The 23,665-nt window shown below is 38.0% G+C and overlaps 1 protein-coding gene across 1 annotated transcript in view; it reads right to left on the reverse strand.

Annotated features, from left to right (window-relative positions):
- Positions 1-1,140: 1,140 nt before the first annotated feature.
- Positions 1,141-23,665, reverse strand: part of IL1RAPL1 (interleukin 1 receptor accessory protein like 1) — a 660,453-nt gene continuing 637,928 nt past the window's right edge. The window contains exons 9-11 of the mRNA XM_085050061.1: positions 14,483-14,626; positions 4,540-4,710; positions 1,141-3,234 (exon numbers count right to left, since the gene is read on the reverse strand). Of these exons, the coding sequence (XP_084906187.1) occupies positions 2,516-3,234; positions 4,540-4,710; positions 14,483-14,626 (1,034 nt within the window). The 3' untranslated portion in view covers positions 1,141-2,515. The remainder of the gene's footprint in view (positions 3,235-4,539; positions 4,711-14,482; positions 14,627-23,665) is intronic.

Below are 23,665 nucleotides of genomic sequence, written 5' to 3' on the forward strand. Positions count from 1 at the left end.
AAGAACAGAAAAGTACTCCCCATGTGGCTAACACCTACCAACTGTCTAAATGTCACTGTGGTCAGATAATTAAGTCCTACATTTATTTTACATCCCAGTCTTTACACCAGGACATATGCAGGAGAAAAAAAAAATGCATTGCTTTCAGAGGATCCTGGGGTATTTGGGACTGTTGTGGTTTAAGCCCAGATGGAAATTAAGCACCACAGTGCTGCTTGCTCAACCCCTCCCCTTCTCCCCTGCTCAGCCCAGGGAAACCAGGACAGGCATCCAGATGAATGAAGTAAAATGCCATCAGTGCCTGACAGGTGTCTGTAAGAGCAAATAAATAATAGCTTTCTTAAAGCAAAAGTACAAATCTCTCTTAAAATTTTATCTGACCCGGCAGCCTAATTTCCATTTTGTGGATGTTTGGCACATGTCCCGAGACACCATAATAAAGAACAGATTGTAGGAAAGGACCTGAGCTAAATCTCAGAGAAACAAACATTTTAAGCAAATAAAAATCAGTGCACACCTCAAAGGTCTATTAGCTTCTTATGCCAATACTGTGATTTCTTGACTTTCCCAACAGGAGCACAGTAATTTCCTCCCACACTGTCAGATCTGGATTGCTCCACAAACATCCCCCAAAGTGTAGTTTCCCCACTCACTTCTCATTAAGGGGAACAAAATATTCTAAACTCTACTTTTCTCATTGTGACAATCATGATGAGCAAACCCCATACATCCATTATATTGGCCTACATCATTCAGCTGCCATAAAAATACCTAAAGCTAATTAATTACATAAATAGACTCTGAGGCCTGTTTGCCAGGACACCAGTTACCATTCTGCAGGGATAAATCAAACCCATGACTCTATGACATTGTGCTGCCACCAGTAACTCCACCCCAGTTCCTCTGCTTCTGCCAGCAGGGACAAGCAGAGAGCTTGGCCTCAATATGTTGCAGAGCTGCACCACTCTTCTCTCTTCCTAAAACCAGAAAGGACTTTTCTGTTATTTAAAACATAAGTATGAGCAAGGTGCTTATTCAATTTGTCTTAAAGATGTCCAGATGTAAACACAGTGGAGGGCTTTTTTCTTCCCTGTCAGCCATGGTACATGCATTATTTGCAACTCCTCAAAGATAGAATCATACATAAAAATAAAACTAATTTATTTATTCATTAAAGTGAATAAATTGTTTTTAATACTTCCAGGTCTGATTTAAATATTAATTTTGTATAAATAAAGTTTATTCTGAAAACAATTATATTTCTGGTAATCATGTCATTTTTTCTGCCTGAGTTCTTACTGAAATCATGTTGAAATTAATAAAGTTTTATTTATTGTTACAAGCTAAAACCAAATGAAAGAAGATTTCTTAATCCTGAATATATCATTTTAAAGCAAATACAGTTTTTGGAACATTAAAATACAAGGGACTCTGAAATCCACAGGAAAATAATGTTTTGCTCTTCCTTTTTGTTTTTTTGAAAATAACACTTTCTATAATACAAAGTGACAAACCGTCTACAATACTGTCTTTTTTATTCCCCTTTGGTTTGGAAGTCATCACTGTACACACCAGCAGGACTCTGCACATCAGTGCCTATTGCCTCACTTGTCTCACTTGCCTGACATTTGCAAATGTTATTTGCAGGATTTTGAAAGTTGGAAAAGAAAAAAAATTAAGTGCTTAAAAAATAAAATCCACAACCACATTAATACTTTTCCAGGACGTGTTAAAAATAAGGTTGCTTTTATATTTATAAAAGGGATACAACCAACTCATTCTTAAAATAAGAACTGAAAAAAAAAGAACCCAAGAAAGCAAAAACCAAACCATCTCTAGTTTCTACACACTCTGTAGTGACTACTGTGAAGCAACCGATACAGACTGGGTATTTTCTCTTGTTTGACAGGTATCTACCAAGTTACATGTTAGATGATCAGACTGTAGTGTTACCCCAAATGGGGGTCTTTGTAAGGGCAGGGAAGGAGCAGTGCACATTACGGGTACAGAAATGAGACTGGAGCTCTCAGTGAGCGATGGGGTCCTTCTAAGAACAAAAACTCTCCAAAAGAGGTGAGCTGCAGCAGGCATGGCCTTCAGGAATTAGGCTAGGCAGGCCAACAAAATGGATGGTGCTTCTGATATCAACATAGCTTTGTCCAAGCATTCCCAAGAGAGGTTATAAACAAACAAACAAAAAGTCTAAAACTATACTAATGAAGCAAAAAAGTTTCCTATCTATACAGCAGTCTCTTCATTTAAAAAAAATGTAAATATACAAATTCCAATGACATATAAAACAAAGTCAAAAATGTGAATGGGAAGAGACATGGGTAAAACAGGAAGACTGATGCTACAAAGAAATTGCAAAAAACATATGTACAAGACCCTGTTTTTCCTCGTTTGTTATCGATTGTAATGCATGTTTAACAGCAGCAGTCGAGGATGTAGTTCCAGGCACCAGACTGCAGACTCTGCTCCTACTCAAGGGGGTTGGCAGCCCCTTGCATGTCGGTCACCAGATGACACTCGATATACTGGTCTCCCGTGGCAAGAGGGGCAGTATGGCACTGTTTGTGTGAGCCTCTTCGGGGTTCTGCTCCCGGTTAGTTTTTGTCTGCGGCCGCTGCCCGTTTATGAGTGTCATGGGGATGTTGCAGTAGGTGTGCTGGTTACCTATTGAGGTAAGCGGCAGGGTGCCGGCAGGAGGTACATCGTATTCGTAGCTTCGATAATAGTGTTTCTGGCGCATCTGTGAATGATATGTGTTATGAAAGGTGGAGCGCAGGTCTGGATGGGCAGTGGCAAGAGCAGTGGAGGTGGCAGCAGCCATGGAAATTGCGGAGACTGTCTGCAGTTCCCCAAAGGGCCCCTGCTCACTGACATCTAAAACCTGCTCGTTTGTCATGGGTTCAATCCTCTTAAAAGGCATTTCGTACTGTAAACGTTTCCAGAACTTGGAATTCAACTTGTTGCATTTTGGTCCGTGCCATTTAATGACAGTGAGGAGCTTGATGGTATGTTTTAGGGCCTCAACCTCCTGGTAGTTCATAACTCCTCGTAGTTCACTGCATTCAATCAGTATCACTTTGATTTCTCCCGTGACTAACATATTTCGAAGCCTGGTTTCCAGTTCAAAGATGCTCCAACCTCTTCTTACCACGTAGCTTGGAGTCATGACAATGATCAGTCGCTTGCTTTGGTCTACACATCTTGCCACATCTTCAATGTAGGCTACAAAACAAAACATTTGCTCAAAAAACAATCTAAGAAAACAGTCTGCTCTCATACACTGGTGAGAAACAACAGAGGCAAATCCCTGCTCCCAGAAGATCTCACTGAAATATGTAAAAATATCAATTGCAGATGTGCCAGGCTAGCCTGGCAGAACATGGTCTTGAGCATTCTGCTCTACTATAGCTCTGCTTGAGCAGGGAGGTTGGAAAAAATGACATCCACAAGCCCCTTCCAATCTCAACCATTCTGTGATCCTGCAAAACATCTATTCCCACATCTGCTATGGATTGCAAGTGTTTGTTCATGAGCTGTGGCTTTGTATCATCTATATTGCTATTGGAGCAAGTATTTCCATCATGATTTTTACCTTTAAAAAGGCAAAGTCACGCAGTTAGACAACAGAGAAGCAGCCATGTGCTTCAGGACCTGAGTCTCAAATGCAAATGATACTTTAAGTTGTTTGGTAGGCTTAGATTCTGTTTTTTTTTCATGGCCCTGCCACACACATTCATAAAAACAGTGTTGTCTCATGTAAATTAGTGTTTAGCTTGCTGTAGATTTAAAAAATACCCATGAGACTGTTTGATCCTGTATGTTGTGCTTTTTCTATGCCAAACACCCTTTCTTTTTTATTAAAGATGCTGAACTTTGTTGCTGTCTATATGGTTACACTGAAGTAATGAAGAACACTACAACTGACAAAACATTACTGTACTTATGTTGGAATATGTGAGAGACCCATGAAAAAGATCTACTTGTACCAGCTGGAATCAATTCTAGTTTTCAGTCTCTGGGAGTGATCAATTAGTTCCATGACACATTTATCTGCAGTGGAGACTGACAGAATTCATCACTTTTGTCTGATGTGGAAGTCATGACTCAACCTTTGCCTTAGACCAAACACACCTCTTTTCTTCCTGTGTGAATTTCTGTAATATTTAGAATCATGGATATCTTTCCAAACAAAATCTAAGGAACTGAAAAGAAAGAACTCAGTATTCGTTCCTAGGGATGCAAACACTCAAAAAAACTCTGAAAAATATTAGTCTCTTTCATTTCCTTTACTTGCACATGCCCTTTCTGCACTGTCTTACCATCAATTAAAACAATACAATTACTAAATAATAATCTTCTTATCTGAGAAATGCACATTAATGTTTGGTGGCTTATCTTCACCGTTCTGAAAGACATGGGAGAAAAGATGACATTCTGAAGGAGCAGGTATCGAAACAAGACTAAAACAATCCCTGCAATCACTCATTTTCTCCTTCAAAAAGACATGTAAATAAAGACATGACTTACTTCCTGTGGGAATCAAATCTCTGTCTGGTATGAACAACTTGTATCCATAATGCTTTTCCAGCATATCTGGTAGAATCTCAAGAGCAAATCTTTCTTCTTCTCCAGTTTCTTGATTCCACTGGTCAGGATCCACTTTGGTATAAGATAGATATGCATCATAGTCTTTGTTGTCTAAGGAAAGAGAGAAATTAAGTTAGTTTATTCCTTATTCTAGCCATTTTCCCAGATATTTCCCCAGGTATTATTTCTGGGTGAATTTTCCAGGAATAGGAAATGGTTTAGATAAAATGGCAAGCTTTCACCCAATCTCCAGATAGGCATCCATTCAGCTTTCCTGTTTCACCTGGTAGAGATAATCCTTAGTTACACAGATGCAAGGAAGGAGGGGTCTGTATCCATTGAGAGAAGTCAGTTTGTGTAAGAATCCAGATGAAGGAAATTCACTCAAATGCAGGGTGACAGCTAATGAGCACAAAAGTCAAAAGTCACTGAAAAGAATTTGCATTCTTCCCTAGCATAAGAGGGGAAAGAAGAACATGGAAATACCTAATGTGAAAATCTCTCTCCTGCATAGTAAAAACATTTCTGTCTTGCCAGAATTTTACTATAAATTGAGGACCTGGGGCTGAAATGCTCCAGGTGTATGTATAGCTTTTTTTGTAAAACTCTTTGGCTCTCCTCATCTGAAATTATTGCCAAGCTTAAATCTTTGCAGCATCAGCTCCTGATAATGCAGTTTAAGTCTCTTGAATTCTGCGCAGTTAAATTTGCAAATTTAATGTTGCATCAATGTGCACTTCGTTACTTAACAGTGTGTTACTTCATTTCAATATGAGAAATAACCATGCCTGTGTTTTAAATGTGCTTGGTGTGCTGGCTTGAAAGACTGAATCAAAGGAGCCTCCATTAATTTTCATTAGGAGGTCAATAATGCCAAGTGCTCTGGAACTAATTCAGTGGAATAAGAGGTCACGTTTTGACTTTTGTTGTGAAGAAAGAAGAGAAAAATCAATGACAAGAGTAATGAAATGTTAACATCCTTCTAACTCTCTTGACAGCATTATGCACAGACTACCGAGAATATCAATTGCTTGTAAAAGAGATCTGATTGAATACTCTAAATACTGTATGTCATAAGTAATGTTATATTCAGTCAGTGCTGACTTAATTTATTTATTGAGCCACTCCTTTCTTCATTTTACACCTTTTTGTAGTCTGGTAGCATCATTTAGAAAATCCTGCCAGCTGTAAGGTGGACGCAAAGAGTGTAAATGAAATTAATGGAGCAGTGCTAATCTTAAGCTGTCCTCTCTCCCTTCTGAGGGACCACGTGCACTACACTCATTAACATTTTCAGATGACAAACCAAAACTGGTTGTACTGTTAATACTTTTCAATTTTCTAAACCCATTAAATGGACGGGTGCTCATTCCATCCCCTGCACATCTTTTGTGTGATATTATCTATTGGATTATTATATCCACAGGCAAAAAAACACCCAACAAAACAAAACAAATAAAAAAACAACAACCAAAACAACAGCAAAACAAAGGAAACTAAGAAAAAAAGAGTCACTGACTTTTATGGTTCACACTTTTCCATGGCTTTTTTTGAGTATTTGTGAAAATGTGTCTTTAACAACAAGCACCTCCTGCCTTTGACAATGCCTTAAAACAAGACAGATTGGATCAAGTATGAGATAGAGGGACATTACACAGCAGATTTTTGTTTCTACAGCAGGACAATGTTAACCTAGCAAAAGAGTTTTCACAGTGAGGTCAACAAATATGTGGGAAAATTATTACAACTGACGGAATGATGGTGCTTCAGTGCCATTTTCTGTTGTCACCTCAGTAATGGACATGACCATGGTACATGCTTGAGAGCAGCGTTGTTCTGTTCAAAGCCTTTGAGTAAAGATGAGAATGTATCATTTCTCAAAGGGATAAATAATTAGAAATAATGAAGAATTCAAATGGTTTTAAAGGCTAAGTATTGCCTGTTAGGATAATTTGCACATTCTTACTTGGAGGGGAAATTATTTGTGCTATGACAGTCTCTTATTCCATTTGCAAATATCGCACTTCTGCATTTGTTCAAAGCATACATTTTTCATATCATGGAGGCTCCAGCATCTCCACTAACTGCAGCTGCATCATCCTGTATTGCAGGGAAAATACCTTTTCCTCCTGATTTTATTAGTATCCCTAGGGAAAAAAATGTTTGGGGTCTAGGGTAAATCTGCATTGATGGGTTCAGGCATCAGGCATGTGGAAGCTCTGGATTAGTTCATCACAACGAGGTCAAATGCAGCCTGTGCTCAAGGTGGGATGCATTCAGACCATAAATGTTTCAGTCAGCCCCGAAACAATGGTACTGAAAGACTCCAGGCAAAACAGACTGTGAGTTAAAGCTGTCATATCTTTTCACCATTCTATGGAGTTGAAAGTGAAAAGTTTGTAAGTGAGCAATGGTCATGGAGCTACACTCAGCCACAGGCTTAGATAGACCTTAGGGGTAAACACTGAGGGTCAAATCTCAGCTTCATTAAGGACACATGGAAAGATTACTTCATTTAGTGGCCCAGGATTGTAGCCAAAGCACCTGTTGTATCATTGGAATATACATATTTAATACTGTCAATTCCCTTTTGTACTCATCCAAATGCAGAGTACACTATCATACTCCCTGTAACTTTCTGCAGTGTTAATCCAGCAGAAGTGATATAAATTTTTAGGGGATGAAGCTGTAAATGCTTCTTGTTATTCCAAGGACGTGCTCAGCAGCAGTCACTTAAAGGCTCAATGTAAGCATAAAATGAAACCCAGGCTCTATATGCATCTACTTTGTCACATGCAAATGGGATCTTTGGGTAAGTAAATTGCTATCAGACATCTAAGAACTCATCTGTATGCATGCTCTCTTTACAACTACACATGAAGAAATGATAAGCTGGTGCCTACAGAAAGAAAGATAAAACTTCCTCTTCTACAGGGACCACCAAAGAGATTTAACTTTGAATTTGCATTATAGATGTATATGTTTTCTAATGATTTCCATGTTGCACTGCAAGAAGTCAGCAATTTGGGTCTTTGAGGGTATATTAGACTTAAACATGAAAGATATTTCTGCTAATGGGAGACAGAAAAATTTTATATATGCATGAAAAATTAAAAATAATAAGAAAAAACTTTCTAGAGTAATTATTTTCTTATCAGCCCTGTTCAAGCCAGTGACATATTCCGACTTTTAGGTGGCATGATACATTTTAACACAAGAGAGATTAAGAGATCAAAACAAGGAGAAATCCCACAATGCTTTATTTCATAGTGAACCTTATTTCAATGGAGCCCTAAGACCTAGATGCCAGTCAGCCTGTGTGTCTGTGCATCCTGAAATCCTGAGAGCAGTTTGCAGTGCCTTCAGAAACATTCTGTGCCCCAAGCTGACCATGTAGACTGCTCTGCAGCTTGGTGTAGCCAGCAAGGTTGGGCAGATCTTCCATTTCTGAATCATCAGGGAGCTGGGCAGCTGATTCCTCTCCTTCAGCAGAGCACTGCTCCCCTCTTAAATACTCAGATAGTCATACAGGAGTTAGGAGTTGGCACATTGCTGTGTGTTGATTTAACTCAGTGGTTCAGGATTTCAAGGGGAGTTTTTGGAAATAAGAGACTGGAACCTTCCAAATGCTGCAGAGTCAACTGATACAGGGAACTTTTGTCTTTTAAAAAACATGCTATGTTCAGGAAAGGTTGCAAAAAGCCTTTCAAAATTTCTGAGACTGCAGTTGCTTCAAAATCATGATATTTCTTAATCTGTATTTGCTTCACTGTTTTGGGGGCCACATTTAATATATATATTGGGATAGTGTTTATCCTTAATACAATGAAAAAATGACATTTAATGCTTTGTTGAATAAAATGCTCAAATCCTAGGTCCTTCAAACTACTTATACTTTTCCTCACACTATTTACTGTCGCTGATGAAGCTCACTGTAACATTTTCAATTTTTTTTAAATGTCAAGCTCTTTTAATGTTAATAAAAATTAAGAATTACCAACATAATTTTTCCATGGCACAGCATTTTTAAATGTAGCAATCCTCATGATAGTTCATATTCTTGTGCAGAGTGAGCAATGTTGAATTGTATGGTAATCTCTTTTTTTTCTACTTTACATCTGAACTTTCTAACCTATAACAATCTCTCAGTTTGGAATCTAAAGATGTTCTTGGTAATATTTTATTTTTTAATATATATATATTATATATTACACATGCACTTAAGATATTATGAAATAGGAAGATAGAAAAAAGCAGGCATACTCCTTTGAAGTAGCGTGTTTCATGCACAGAATCTTGAAAATCCCATATTCAGTGAATACATAAATTGAGCTTTTATTGTTTAAATTGCATTTCAGATGTAAATAAATAGAAGAAACAAGAAGAGTTAAAAGAAACAGTTTTCCAGCAATAAAATTGTAATTAAATAAGAGAAAAATCCCTTTTTGTAACCAGTAATGTTTATAGAGAAGAGAGCTGCATTTTTCTAAGGTGATTTTAATAGAATTTGAAATTGATATTCATAGAGCAGGATTTCTTATCGTCACAATTTGCCAATAGCCAATAAGAACATATAAACGAGTGGTGAGACTGCTATTGCAAACTTATTTTGTGGGTCCCCAGGGAAGATTCAGTAATTGCAAAGTCACTAACTTCAGCAGTAATTTCAGTCTAGCTATACCTGCATAGCATAATCATTAACACAAGTGCTTTGGTGGTGCTTAAACCCATGGTAAAAGTTATATTTGAAAGTTAATAACTTAGGCACACAGAAACCTGAAGAATCTCAAAGCATTGCCATTCCTTGCTGCTCAAGAGTTTCAGCGGGATGAAACCCAGGAAACCACTAAGAAGTATTTCTTAGCTGCTTTTGTCCTGGAGAGTTAATAAGATATTATCTGGGCATTCCCATAGGTTCATCCACGAACCCTGCTAGTCTTTTGCAGCTAAATTATAGCAAGGACAAAAATCATGATTACATAAAGACTCCCAGGTGCAACAGGAACTTCAAGAAAGAACCAGTTTCATCAATCTCCTAATCTGAGCATTGATTTACCTCCCCTCAGCGAGAAGTAGAAACTCATCTCTCATGCAAGGGCAAACAGCCCAGCTAAGGAACAGTCAGTGTAGATGTCGTGTATCAAATCCAAACAAGATTTCCTGAACTGAGAGAGCTCAGCAGTGGCACATTTTAATCTTATTGGGAGCACTTTATTTCAGCAATGTGGTGGAAAGGGAGGGGAAAAAAAAAAACCCAGGAAAAAAAGGGTGGGGAAAAAAAAAAAGGAAAAGAATAGCCACTTCCTCACTTTCAGAACCAAAAGTGAAACTTGCCAGGCCTGGGCCCAGTTGCCTTCCCTGCAATGGAGCTGCACAGAGGCCATGGTTTCCTTCAATTTCCATGGCAAAGAAAACTCAGCAGAAGACTGAGAACACCACAATGAGTTCCTACCCAACATTGCAGAAACAGCTGATGGAACCTGAAGGCCCTAAGGGTTATTGTGAAGGTCATTATATCAGCTCTTAAACGAAGAGCTCTCACTTTCTAGCTACCAGCTGCCTACAGACTTCTTTTTTTCTTGAGCCTAAAGCTTGACTTCTTGTCAGCACAGCTGTGAGAAAGGATATTTATATAAATTTCATTCTAAAACACATTTAGTCAGATTTTATCTTCAGTTGTTACTTATTTTTGCCAGTCTCCCAGTGTAAAAATTCTTCTTATTTCCTTTTCCTCTTTTAAGACAGTGTTCACCATTGCTTATTAATTCCTTGATACAAAAACTTTCACGTATTTAAAAGGTTAAAAATGTACCCAGGTAATGGTAGTGGCAGAAAACTGCAAACTCTTTCTACTGTTGCCTGTAACATATAGTCTTTCCACTGAAACTGGAATCTGGAACACCAACACATGTAGAAGCTTTTGAGTAATTTTGCCTAACTGACCATGTCCAATGGTTTTTAGCCTGTCATGCATAGACTTCTGGAGTTATCCATAATGTAAATTAAAACTGGCATACAGACATCTACATATTCACTGGAACCTCTCAGATCTTGAAATGGCAAAAAAAAAGTTATACATAGATGTTTTGGTCACTTTGAACCTCCTGTCCACTCTAAGGAAGGATCATGACTGGTGCTACTGAGAGAAGTGACTTCCCTCTTCACCCTTACTGTGCCTGATGTGGCTGTTGTGATCTGGGGACAGATCCTTGCACAGTTTGATGAGCAGGAACAGTACAACAAAGCAGAAAGCTGTCCCAGGTAAAATCCTGGGAAAATTTCCATTGATTTTAGGTTGTCTGGAAGTCAGGTCATATGCAGATAAAAAGCAGATTTCAGTAGCAATATCTGTTCTGATACAAATAGCTTTTAAAGTCACAGAGTGCATGCTGGAAAGAAGTCAGAGCATGTGTTGATTGCAGGTACTTGTAAATGGTTATTTGCATTTTCACTCTGTCATTTAAAGTACAATACCTTTTTTCATAAAGTCATTTAAAAACTGGGAACAACAGCTAGAGAAGGTCCTTGGAAAATAAAAACACATAAAAAGCAGCTGCTAAAATGCTCCACAGAGAATGAACGTGGTATAAAATCTCATTTGTTGGAGCTCAATGTACAATAAAATAGAAGAAATCATCACTTCTAAAAGTGGCTTTCACTAATATCATGTTAGTCCCTAAAGCGTGCTTTATGGACAAGGCTTTTTAAAATAAGCTTTTAAGTTTAAAGCTGCAAAACTAAAAAGGTTCCCTGACATTTGACAAAAATGATCCCTCAGAAGTTCCCCGTGAAGTATCTATTTCTGAAAATGTTGTTGTTTTCAGAACAGCACAGGCCATTTCTTTGTTTGCATAGCACTTCAAGCTATCATCTTTGCTGCATATGTGGAGAGGTCTCCAACTGAATTTTTCCTCTTCAACAGATCTGGGAGTTTCTGACCACCAAACTGGCAGTGGTGAGTTAAGGCTCTGAGGTGCAAGGTCATGCCAAACACCTGCAGCTAACAAAGCTACTGCTTTGCCAAGGGTCAGAGTCTTTCTCTTGCCTCTGTGCTCCCTGACCAGGGAGCTGTTGGACATTCCCAGAGAGCTTCCCTGACTAAACAGGGGCACACTGTGCTGCTCTGCTCTGAAGGAACATTGTGGTGTCCCTCACATCATCCCCTGGTGTGGAGTGAGCTCCCACATGGTTGGAAAACACAGGTATGGAGTGAGAGGAGAAGCAGAAATATTACTATATTCCTAATTAGTAGGAAAGGCAGGGAATCAACCACAAAAATATAAAAGGGGGCTTCCATTCCCATTCCCAGGACTGAGCTGCAGCATCTGCAGAAGAGAAAAAAACCAGCAGGAGAGTCTAGTCCTTAGGCTGAGAAAAAAAAATTGGGAAATTCAACGCTGCAAGTTAGAGAAATGAGGAATCAACAGCTGTGATCACTTGCTTAATCTCCAGTATCCCTACAGAAAGTAATAAATCGAGTTGCATTAGCTGTAAGGGTTAAATGATTTGTTTTCAAATACTTCTCAAAATTTACCCATGCCTCCCACAGAAATGCGTATGTTAGTTAGCCTGAGATAAACTAATGTGTCTAAGGCTTGGAAAGGAAAAAGGAATTGTGATGAGATTTGACATCCTGAAGGGCTTGTTCTCTGATCAGGGAAGAAATGAAGCATAGAATTTTAAAAGAGATTTTCAACTGAAAATTTTAATTAGACCTCACCTTTAAAGTGTTTCAAATCCTCTCTGGGTACAATGCAGTGCACATAAAAAAAAGACTGTGATATTTTGATGTTTGCTTATCTTCAAGCTGTCCTGAAGTATGACAGAACATGGTGTAAATTATGAATAGAACGTGGGCGCTCTGCTGCTGCACTGCAGGAGACGCGGTTGGAATGGGATTTCAGAGTTCAGCATTTTGTGTCTGTCCATAGCAAACTAAGCCAAAGGAAAGGATCTCAGTGTATGTCTGCAATTTATTTCTGCACAAGCAGTGGCTTGGGCTTCTGTGGAACATTTTCTCTCCATCTTCCTTCTTTTGCATGAGTGTAAGTGAAAGAGACAGAGTGAAATGTGCAGCTGCAGTCACTTCATTAGCACAATGGGTTTTATCCATGTTGGCAGCATATCGAACACGGTAGAGGCTACATGTTTTCATTAGGAATTTGTAAGTAGTATTTTTATGTTGCTGTGGTTAAGCACCCAAGCTATTTGTGTTTGCATTGATCTTCTAAGGAGAATCCATGCTTGACTTTCTTTGACAATGACCTTTGCTCAGAAGGATAAACTGGATGGATATTGGCTTTCCTCCTTTCCCATCACAGAACAGTATCCTTTAGAGGTCACTTTTTTTTTTAATGTTTAAATGTGTGATTCAAGTATTGCTGCTCCTAGGTGACCAATGGGATGGGACAAGAGAGAGAGGCAAGAGTGTAGTACCTGGCAAAGTCTGCAAATGAATTAGAATTATTTGAGGAAATGATAAATGACAGCTATAAAAACAAGAATTACTGATACTAATAGAGAAAACATTAAATTGCATCTATCTAAACAATTATTATTTTAAGTGTCTATTTCTGCATATTCTGACTATTATTAAATTCACACAATTTATGGAAGTAAGCATGCCCATTTAAACTGGCAGCTGCTTTGTGAATAGGAGAGGATTTCAGCTTCTGAAAAAAAAGAAAGAAGGTGTCTGTCAAAATCCTCCATGACTCACAGTCCCTCTGGGCCTCAGTTTCCTCCTTGGTAAAATAAATAGAAAAACCTGACTTTTTTCCCCAGTGAGCTGCTACATTAATGCATCTTTTTGTAAATCCCGTAGAAGGTTACAAAATGTTCTGATGTTCTTGGGCTTGTTGTTCTGAGCATTTTCTATTTTGAATCCTTGTGCATTTTTAGATGGGAGGCAGAAATGGGTCATTCCCTAGTGATTTTATTATGGAAGTCTTATATAAGGACCTGTAATTCTGCAACTGCTCTTTTCCTTATCAGTGACAGATTTGGCTATCACTTGTTTATCAATACATCTTTATTTTAATATATCACAGTGGCTTCTGCCCACAGGCTGTTACCTTGACCTGTAAAAAAACTTTTATTAGTATCTCTGTAGAAAAAAAGGTCCTGTCACCAAAGGCATAGTGGTAGCACAAAACATCAGGAACTCTGACCTGAGAAATCAAATCTAATTAATCAGAGCCTGCAGCTCAACCCAGTTTGCTATTCAACACCAATTTTGATTAATAAGGCTAGAGGCAAAGAAGACCTTTTCCTTCAGTGCTTAAAAAGAGAAAAATGAAAATGCATGTGTATGTTTGATAGAGCTGGTGCATATACTGAGGATTACTTTTGTTTAGGCTGGATGTCCTTGAATCACAGAACGACTTTAATGACCATTAGCAGCCTGCTCAGTGATTAAGTGAATGAACTCATGGAAATGAGCTACTGGGTACGTTTCCAAACACCCAGTACAGTTTATTGAAACTGATCAGTTTAAACATTCAGTAAATTGAGATTCACTTCAACCTCTACCTATTTGTTGAATGCAATTAGGGAGGACACCCCCTTGCTTACAGAAAAAGTAAAGCTGGCTTTCAGTACTCACAGGAAGTGAAAATCTTTAATGCATCAATGTTGACAATTCACATTCAGTGTCGGGAATAAAAATCTAAAAGATGCTAAAAGATGTCTTCTGGAGCTCCAGAGAGCAGAACACACATCAGCTCAGCTGTGACTGTGCTTATGAGGAATGTATATTCAAGTCAGTGCTTAAAATTGCAGCTGTTAATATACCTTGAACTGAAATTAACTTTGGGCCTTGGTGGAGAGAAATAAAAGACAGACATTCTTAGAAAGTAGGAAACATGCTAAGAAGCTGCCTTACCTCCGTCTAGTTCTTCAGCTCCAAAATGATTCCTGTAGAAGAGCATAATCTCTATCTTGTAACACTTGTAGATAGTCACTAAACAAACAAGCAGCAGCAGAATAGCACCGAGCCCACCAGCAAGCTCAACTGTGTACATCAGCTCTGCAAAGAATTACAAAATGCAGTAACAACCACATTCCAAACCACAGAAAGATTAGCAGCAGACCTTGCACTTCTGTTAAACATAAAAATTAAATAATGAATGATAGGTTATTTATGTATTTATTTCATTATAAGGCACTTGAATGAATATCTAATTAATTTTTTTTTTATTCTTCAATAAGCTGTTTTTTCCCTCTGGTACACCATAGGAATTGCTCATTTAAAAAATAAAAATTGCTGGGCATGTGTGTTTGTATATGTGTATGAATATGTGCATATATATGAAATATTTTATAACTCTTTGCCTTTTTTCTTTCTGTATATAGATCACAATTTGCTTTACCTAGATAAGTGTTGCCATTTGACTTACAGTGAAAGCAGAGGTGAATGTTTCCTTTTTGAGGACTATAATGTAAAACCAGCTCCTCCCTTATTCCATATACAAAAAGGATGTGGACAAACAGGACAAGATTAAGGATTTGATTACTTTTTCCCAAATAAAAACAGAAATAAAAATAATAATTAAAAAAAAAAAACACCACAAAAATCTTGAGAGTTGTGAAGACCCATCATCTGAGGAACCCTACAACTTCACATCTCAGTTATGTGTTAATATTTTCAACGCAGTTTCCCAGAAGTCTGCAATTCATCTTTATTCTCTCTTACCCCCCAGTGGGCTTAGCTAATGTATAGTCACAGCAAACTGTCCTGATTTGTCTGTTGTGACATTCCCATTCACAGCAACGCCCTGGGGTCTTTGCTGCTTCACAGGATGGGTTGAGATCATCTCCATGGAGCTCCATTCCTGAGGATGGGAACTGCTCAGCTGTGGCCGCACAAGTGTCCAGCACCAGCAGGGAAACTCTTGTCAGCACAGAGGTAATTTGGCACCATGGACTTTTGCCTCCCCAGTCTGAAGTGTTGCACACTCAAGAAAGCTCACAGAGCTTTGTTACTTTTCATTTGCTTATTTACTGAAATCTGGAAGTGTCAGAAAAAGGGGGTGGGAGGAGGAGAGTTGCTAACAATTTTGTAATTGGAATTCACTGTCTGGCAAATCTGAAGACCTTCCATGCTTTTTAAAATCACTGAGTTTTGAGGAATGGGAAAAAAAACCCCAGATCTTGGAAATCTAAGATATAGAGTTTGCTTCATAAAAAATCTGTGCTGGAACAAATCTTATTTTCACAGTATCCTCTTCTGGTGGGCAGCTTCTTTCTGAGTGAAAGAGGGTAGTCCTGGAGTAACCTTTCTTGTGTATGTGTGTGGTTGTGCAGATTTGATAATCCAGCACAATACAATTCAATTAGAGTAATAAAAGGTTAGAGGAAAAATTGACAATTGCATTTATTTGACAGTGTCTACTGAGAATCACACAGTTTTTTTTTTTATTATTCTGAGGCAACTGTAAGAAGATTTCATTGCTCTCTAGAAGACACTAAAAATGTAATAAAATAAAATAAAAAGGCATTTATATTCCATGTCACTCTTTCCAAAACTGTGCTGGAAACTCCTTTGTGTTAGATATTTTTAAGACTGACACGGTTATGCCAGACTCCCAATACTTTTCTGGTCCAGAGAGGGAAATGTTATTAAAAACACTCAACAAAATATGGTTTGCATAGACAAGTAATACAGTATTTTAGAATATAAATGGAAATGGAAATTACTCTGCACTGGCTTACTATACCCTGTTTATCATTTTGTAATACAGATGATGCAGCTGTTCAATGGTGACTAGAAGAAAGGCTTTAATATTTCGGGTTGCTAGGCGCAAAGTACTCTATTTATGTGCCTGCTGTTATGACTCACTAAAGGCAAAGAAAAACTTTACAACTGGAAAACAGAAATTTTCTGTAAACTAATGATTTTGATATTAAATAGAAAGAAATAACTGCAGGTAGTCATCTGTTCTCTGTCACTGTGCATGAAGTCAGACTAATGCACTGCATCACTTTTGCCATCAGAGTTCCTCTTAGTTATATCTTTCCCCATAAAATAAAATTATGCCTTTATGTTTGCTTCAGTAAAATCTATCTGAAAGCACACAAAACTGTCCTTAATTAGGCAATCAAAGCAAACAACCAAATTCTCTAAGTCAGCCTGAAATGTATTAGCAATTACCTTTTCATGTGTTGCTGGGAGCCCATTGTGATCGTACACACATAAGGTGGTTCTTTCTTAAACAGATTTGTTTGCAAAGTAAGTTTCATGGTCTGTTGATCTAATGGAGTCAGATTGTATTTTGCTCTGTGCTGGGCAGCATCTATCAGCATGTTTGCTGTTTCCGAGGGTTCAGATGCAGAGGGGACAGTGACTAGCCCAGCAGATTTCTGCATCCTCACACCCAGCCCTGCAGGTGCCTGAGCCATCCCCAGAGTGCTGGAAGGGGGACAGCCACATCCATGCAGCACCGTGGAAGGCAGAGGGATTGGCCTGGGCAGTGTCACACCAGGCTGATTGTTTCCAGGCCCTGAGTTTGTGTTTCTGCTGCGTGCTAAACTTTGCCCCGAGAAGCCACTGGCTGGCTCTAAGCTGCCTCAGGGATTTTGGGAGCAGCGTTACTCTGTGTTGAGCTGAACTGAAGCTGCAAGAAGCAGAAGGCTCAGTCCTGCCTCTGCTGTTGGCCCCTCAGGTGACTGAAGCCATTTCACATTTCTGTGCCCCGGTTTTCCCAGTGTGAGCTGGGGAAGGTGCTCTGACTCCTCCCTAGGAGAAGTTTCTCCTGAAAGGTGCTCTGTGAGTGCCAAGGGTGTCGCTGATGTGTATGTCCACAGTTTCAACAACGATATAGTGACTGTTAAAGCCAAGTTAAAGTGGAGCAGCAAGGTTATAGCCCATGGTTACCTGCACAATAACATTTTTTTCTGCTGCTTCATTCTGCCTTTTACAGAGATTTGAGCACAGTTGCTGCAGCAGGCATTACACTCCCTTTGAAGTGTGATCTGTTTTTCCTGCTGAAATTCAAGTTTCCTGCAGTGGCTACATACTAAAAAGATTCCATTTCAGCACAATTCCACATCATAAGCAAGGCATGAGAAGTGCAAACCTTTTAAAACCTATTTAGCCCCTGTGTTGCGTTGCTCAAATTACAGACCTGGCCCTCCTTAAGGAGCTGAGACTGAATGTGGAAAATAGTGGAGGAAAATTACTCGGGTAGCACTTAGGGGGACAGGCATTCTGTTAAACACAACAAACGAGCAAGTGCCAGAGAGTTACATCCAGAAGCACAGCAATCATTTAGTTACAGGCAATTAACAATAGTCTTCCAGTAGCGCAGGAGCAGTTCTACTCCAAGGAAAACACATTGATTACTGCAGCAGTAGTAGATTGGTTTCTGAATAAATAGCTTCAATTTAAAACAAGATTTGTTACAAGCATTTTGACCAATGGCTACAATTTTTTTCCTTATCAGGAGGCTTTGGCCAAGCAGCTCAGTGAAAGAGACAGCTAATTAAAACAAAGCACGTGTGCTCTCCAAATATCTAGCATGATATGGCTGATAATAAATGCACTCATTTTATACCTTTTCTTTTGTAATTATTTGGCACATTTGTGGGATATATCTTTGATCTTCACCTGGCTCTAATATATGATAAACTTCCTTTCACTGTGTCATACAGGTAATTCATTTATCATAGCTAGAGTTGTAAGGAGAAAGTAAATAAAAGTTTTCTGTCAAGGATTCATATCTTTTGACTTATACGACATGCTTCGGGGGCTTTACATTTAATGATCTGTAAAAATTAAAATTAATTTTATTCATTAATTAGCCATCATATAGCTGAGCTACCAAGAAAAATAATTATATTTCAAACATTCTATTTTTTTGTGATTTATAACTCTCCAAGCACATGTGATTTATAGCTGTGTATTCAGTTTCTGAGCCTTTTTCAAAATCCAATTACAGTCTATCTAAGGTTTCAATTTTGCAATCACTTACGCAGATTGCTCAACTTCATGGACTATAAGTAATCCCTCTGAAGTCAACAGAACTATTCACAGAGCTTCAGGTTAGCACATAAATAAATCTTTGCAACTTTGTGGCCTAAACTGATTTCCATTCTCTGCTTGTCTTGGATGATTTAACTCACAAAGAGATAGGGTTTGGTTAGAGGCCATTCTCAGTTTTTTAGGTACACTTTCATAGACTTCAACTATTAAAGGCACCATAAAGATAACGAATATAATTTGGAAGGGGAGAAGGCACTGATGTGTTACAACATGCAGCTTTGGTTATGAATGGGTGTATTTCTTCTAAAGGAAGAAGGAAGCTGGTAGGAGCACTTGTTTGAGTCTCATTTCAGAGATCAGCCATAGAGAGTAGGCAGAGTTTAGGTTATCAACAAAGAAACCCATATTCATGGTTTTTAAATGAAGGAGCATGAGGTTTGTTTTTTTTTTTTCTTTTTTCCCCCTTCTTAGTACAGCATTCATTATGCATGGCTGTAAAACACATTATCTTCCCAAAGTACAGCATATAGAACCACGGCTTTATACAGCATATGCATATCCAATATGCATATGTATAAAATCTATTCTCTACTTTTGAGGATTTTCATTTCTTTATTTCATATTGCCAAACAAAATCTGGTTGTGCTAAAGGTACCTAGATGGATATGTGTGAATATCCTATATGGATATCCTATATGGATACTGTTGTGAATCATTACTGATTGATATTGTAGGACAGTAGTACTTCTGATAGCAGTAGAAGCAGATTTGGGCTGTACATTAGCTTGATTATGAAATAATTTCTTAGCCAAAAGTACATGCTCTCTGCCATCATGGGCCACGCATGCCCACCATGGATGTCTGTAGAGCTGACTGAAGCTGGGTAAATTTAGTTATGGTTTTCAATATGGTTTTCAGTGCAGTAGTTTCATTTTATTTATTAGAAGTATTGAGACCTGGTTGTCTTTAGTTTTTATATCAATAAATAATATATATTCCTGATTCCCTTATGGAAAAGAACTAGTCAGGTTTGGGATTATATATATACATAAGCATATATGTGTGCAAATGCAAGACAGGGATCTTGTTAATCTATTCATTAGTAGGGCAGGCAGCATATCTGAGCTTTGGTGCTGTTGGATTTCCACTGTTATTAAAATAGAGATAGTAAATTATTACAATAGAAGTATATTCTTACCGATGACATTTTTATTTCTGCTGAGAAGTGCGGGATACCTGTTCCCACTAGGAGAGTAATTACACTGACTATCTCCAGCAGTATGTTAGCTCAAAAAAAGGATAAGGTTGGAAAAATACAGATGCTGCAATATTACCGAAGCTTAATACATTTGAATACATACCAATGCCTTTTAAAGTCAGTTTATGATATAGATTGAAGTAAAGAAAGTGTCACGGTGTGGAACTGCAGTAATCTTTGGTTATCTTCCCCAGATTAATGAACCATGTATGATCTGAAATCTTCCTGATTAGGAATGCTTCTATTTGTTAATTGTACTACAGAAATCAGGCAGCCCACACTATTACTTCCTTTAGATCTTCTGAAAGAAATTAATGTAAGAGGCATTGGGAGGTGCTAAAAATGTGGGGAAAAATTGAATACTGAGTTCCAAGGATGCAAGATTATAAAACATACTGTTTACATTTTTTTCCGAGGATAATTTTAATGAATAATTTAGCTATGCATGGATTGTCAGAACAATTCGTGAAATTTTATTTTAATTTTCATCCTTGCCAGTCAAGGTTAGAATTGCACTTAGACATTACATAAAAAGAAGAGCTATGATAAAAGTGGTACAGAAGTTGTTTTAAAAAGCAATCTGTTAAACAAACCAACTTGTTTGACACATTGTCAGAGCTAAGATTTGTCTGAGGAAAGTTAGATTTAGGCACATGCTGAGTAATCTTACAAACCTTTTTACTGGAGTTATCTTAGTCCAATTTTCTAAAGGACGAGAAAAACTTTACTGATTAAAAGAATAATCTTATGAAGAGTTTCTTTCAGGCAGAGGTCTTTACTATTCTATTCCTTGACTGATTTTAGATGAGGTTGAGTGTAAAAGGACAGTCACTTTTAGTTAGGTTTGGGACAAGAAGGGAGCTGATATTTGACTCTAGTCTGTGTCATTAACTTCCTGGCAGAATGAATTTTGCACTGCCAAGCACAGTGACAACTTGAAGACTTCTTCAATGGCTGTAGGTAAATGAAAAATCAACTTCCATCAAATCCGATCCAATTTCAATTTCAATTCTAAAACATGATGATGATCTTGGAAAAGCTTTTCCTGCAGCACAGAATAAAAATGGAATGCTTTATACATTCAGTGGAAGGTAGACTCGTGTAAGGTCTTAACTGACCAAGTGGGTTGCAGTTCTACAGCAGTGTTGCTTCCACTGAGATTCAGAGATTTGCTGCAATGAACAAGTACTTAGGACCAATTAACACAAGCTGAAATATAACTCATTGCTCTCATATTTCACATGACGAGTTTCCTTTCAGGAATTTCAGAAGCATTGTGAAGCTTTATGGTAAAGGGGGATATAACACCTGTGGTTCCTCTGCAGAGATTAGATAAGAACTAGTTTATTTTCTCTTTTAAGTCTTAATTGTCACTCATCAATACCACTGTGGCTAATTGTGTCCAACTAACTGAAATTGCATATAGCACATTCAAGTCTGTAAGTAATAAACCGCATTTACACTATTGTGTGAATAGCACTGCAATTCAAGGTGCTTGTCAGCAATTCCATTATCATTAATTACCATATGAAAATAATACAAAATTACTTTCTATTCAGAATTTGCTATTACATTATGCAGGAAATATTAATATGATGCTTATGCATTGAGAAATTATGAGTTTAAAATAAGGTAGTTTTCCTCAAGATGCATTCCATCCAGGAAATATTAGCTTGCATATTTTTCAAACATATGTTCTCATGGGCAATTTCAAACAGATTAAATCTCTTTCTCTAAACAATTTATTTCAGTGAAAATCTTTTTTTTTTTTTTCCTGACAGGAAAAAAAACCCAAACTTCTTTTAAATACCCCTCATTAACTTATAGTCAACAAGATTCATGTATGCCCACCAAGAACACCTATGACAGAGGAAAACAAATTAAATCCATAAAAGAGGCCCAGGATAGGAAATTAGATGATAATGCAGTATAAATGAAAATGGGAAGAAAGGGAAGTAGATACTTTGAAAAAAATGCTTGAAAATATGTTACCTGCTCTTAGTTCTGGTGTCTGTCCCAGGAAAAGTACAGGTATATTACTAAGCTTTTAAAATAATATCAATACCTCTTAAAGAATAATGCCAAGAGAGAATTTGAAATTTTTTTTGCTTTAAAGTTTTACTTGCAGACATGCAGAGATGACTTTCAACAAAATAATCATGTAATTAGATAATAACTTGTATTTATGACAGTCTATGATTAAATGAGATTATGAAGGCTTTGATCCTGCATGAAAGTCATACTTGTCAATACATAACATTGAAGAAGAGCATTCTTTTACCTTATGAATTACATTTTTATCTACTGCATTGATAGACTATGAGCTTGTCTTCTGTAATTAAAAAATGACAGAAATAGAACCATAGTGTGTGATCCACCTCTTATATCATCTGCAATCTGTAGTGTGTCATTAATAAATTTCTGCTTAGCTGCTGTCAGTACCACTCTTGGAATTAATTTCTGGAAGCTTCCTCTACCTGCCTGAAGATTAACCTGTAACTGCTATAGATGATCGATGGCACCTATCACCAGTAAGTAACAAAATCAACCTTAGATTATAACAAGTCGATTTTTTTTCTCACACAAAAGAGAAAATAACTTGATTGTTGTAAATTTGGTCAGAAGCTGGAAGAAAGGGATGAAAGTTGAATCTTCTGGGTTCTGATGACTCTCTTTTTCCAATTCTTTTGGACAAATTTTGTAGAAATGAATGAGAAAACAACATTGGCATTGTCATGCTTAAAACACTCTATTGCCTTTAGCTTTGAGTTAAATGCTCCCTATAAGCAACATCTGAGGAAATTTAGGCTGCTAAAAATGGTTAGCTGGCAGCAGAAAAACATAGATCACAGCTTTTCTCCACTAGTGTCAAAAAGTAAAAGGAGCTCAGGAGAAAATAAGGGCTGGGCTCCCCGAGATGGTGTTTGCACTAGAAGGAGGTACCAGGGGCCCCAGCTTTTCCCTTTTTAGCTGGATGCTGAAACTGGGCTCAGTTTTCTGCCACAAGGGGTGTTGGAGTCCAGGAGCACTGTGTTCTGCTCCCCTCCTGAAATTAGTTTCCTTCAGGAAAGGCTTTCCATTCTAGTGCCCTGTCAGGGGAAGAGAAGAAACTCCCTTCTCCTTGCTGAATGTGGCAGGCTCTGGTTTGGGTGGGGAACAACCAATGGATTGACCCTGCTATGGGTTTTTTTTGGGGTATGTGTCCTTGCTGGGCTGACCAGTGGGACTATTAAGAATGATGCATCCAGACTTTTACTTTTTCTGGTGATTTAGACTGTTGACTTCTTGCCCTTTCAGGACCTGGGTAATTGTAGGTATGTCTAAAATCTCCCCCTGGACTTTTAAGAGTACAGAGACTCTACTGACCTGGGCGAAGCAGCAGTTGCAAAGGTGTTTGAAAGGCTTCAACTTTGTGCCTGAATCCCCACTGCAGCATTTAGCCCTAAATACCTCTTTTTCCAGGAGCACTCTTTGTTCAGCAGCAGAGCTTTCTGCTTTGCTGTCCCTTCTGATTGTCGTGGTGATAATGTTCCACATTGGAAATTTAAGAGGGATTATAATTTCTTTCTCAGGTAAGCAGTGAAGATTCCAGATTCAGCATTTTTGTACTCTTCTACACAATAAAGACCACTAACTAGAAAACCAGCCAAAACGAATACATCTGCAAATGTCTCGGTGTCCAGGAAGCAAATTTACCTACTTTTTAGGTCCCAAATGCTCTAATTCAGCCAAATAATCAGGAATTAATAACCAGCTAACTCATTCCTAGCAGAGACTAAATGTGGATCTAAACAAGGAAACCTAAACTGAAAGGTTGTCATGGTGAT

The sequence above is a fragment of the Lichenostomus cassidix genome, chromosome 1 (genome assembly GCF_008360975.1).
Source record: "Lichenostomus cassidix isolate B80296 chromosome 1, HeHo_3.0, whole genome shotgun sequence".
In the NCBI taxonomy this organism is placed as follows: Eukaryota; Metazoa; Chordata; class Aves; order Passeriformes; family Meliphagidae; genus Lichenostomus; species Lichenostomus cassidix.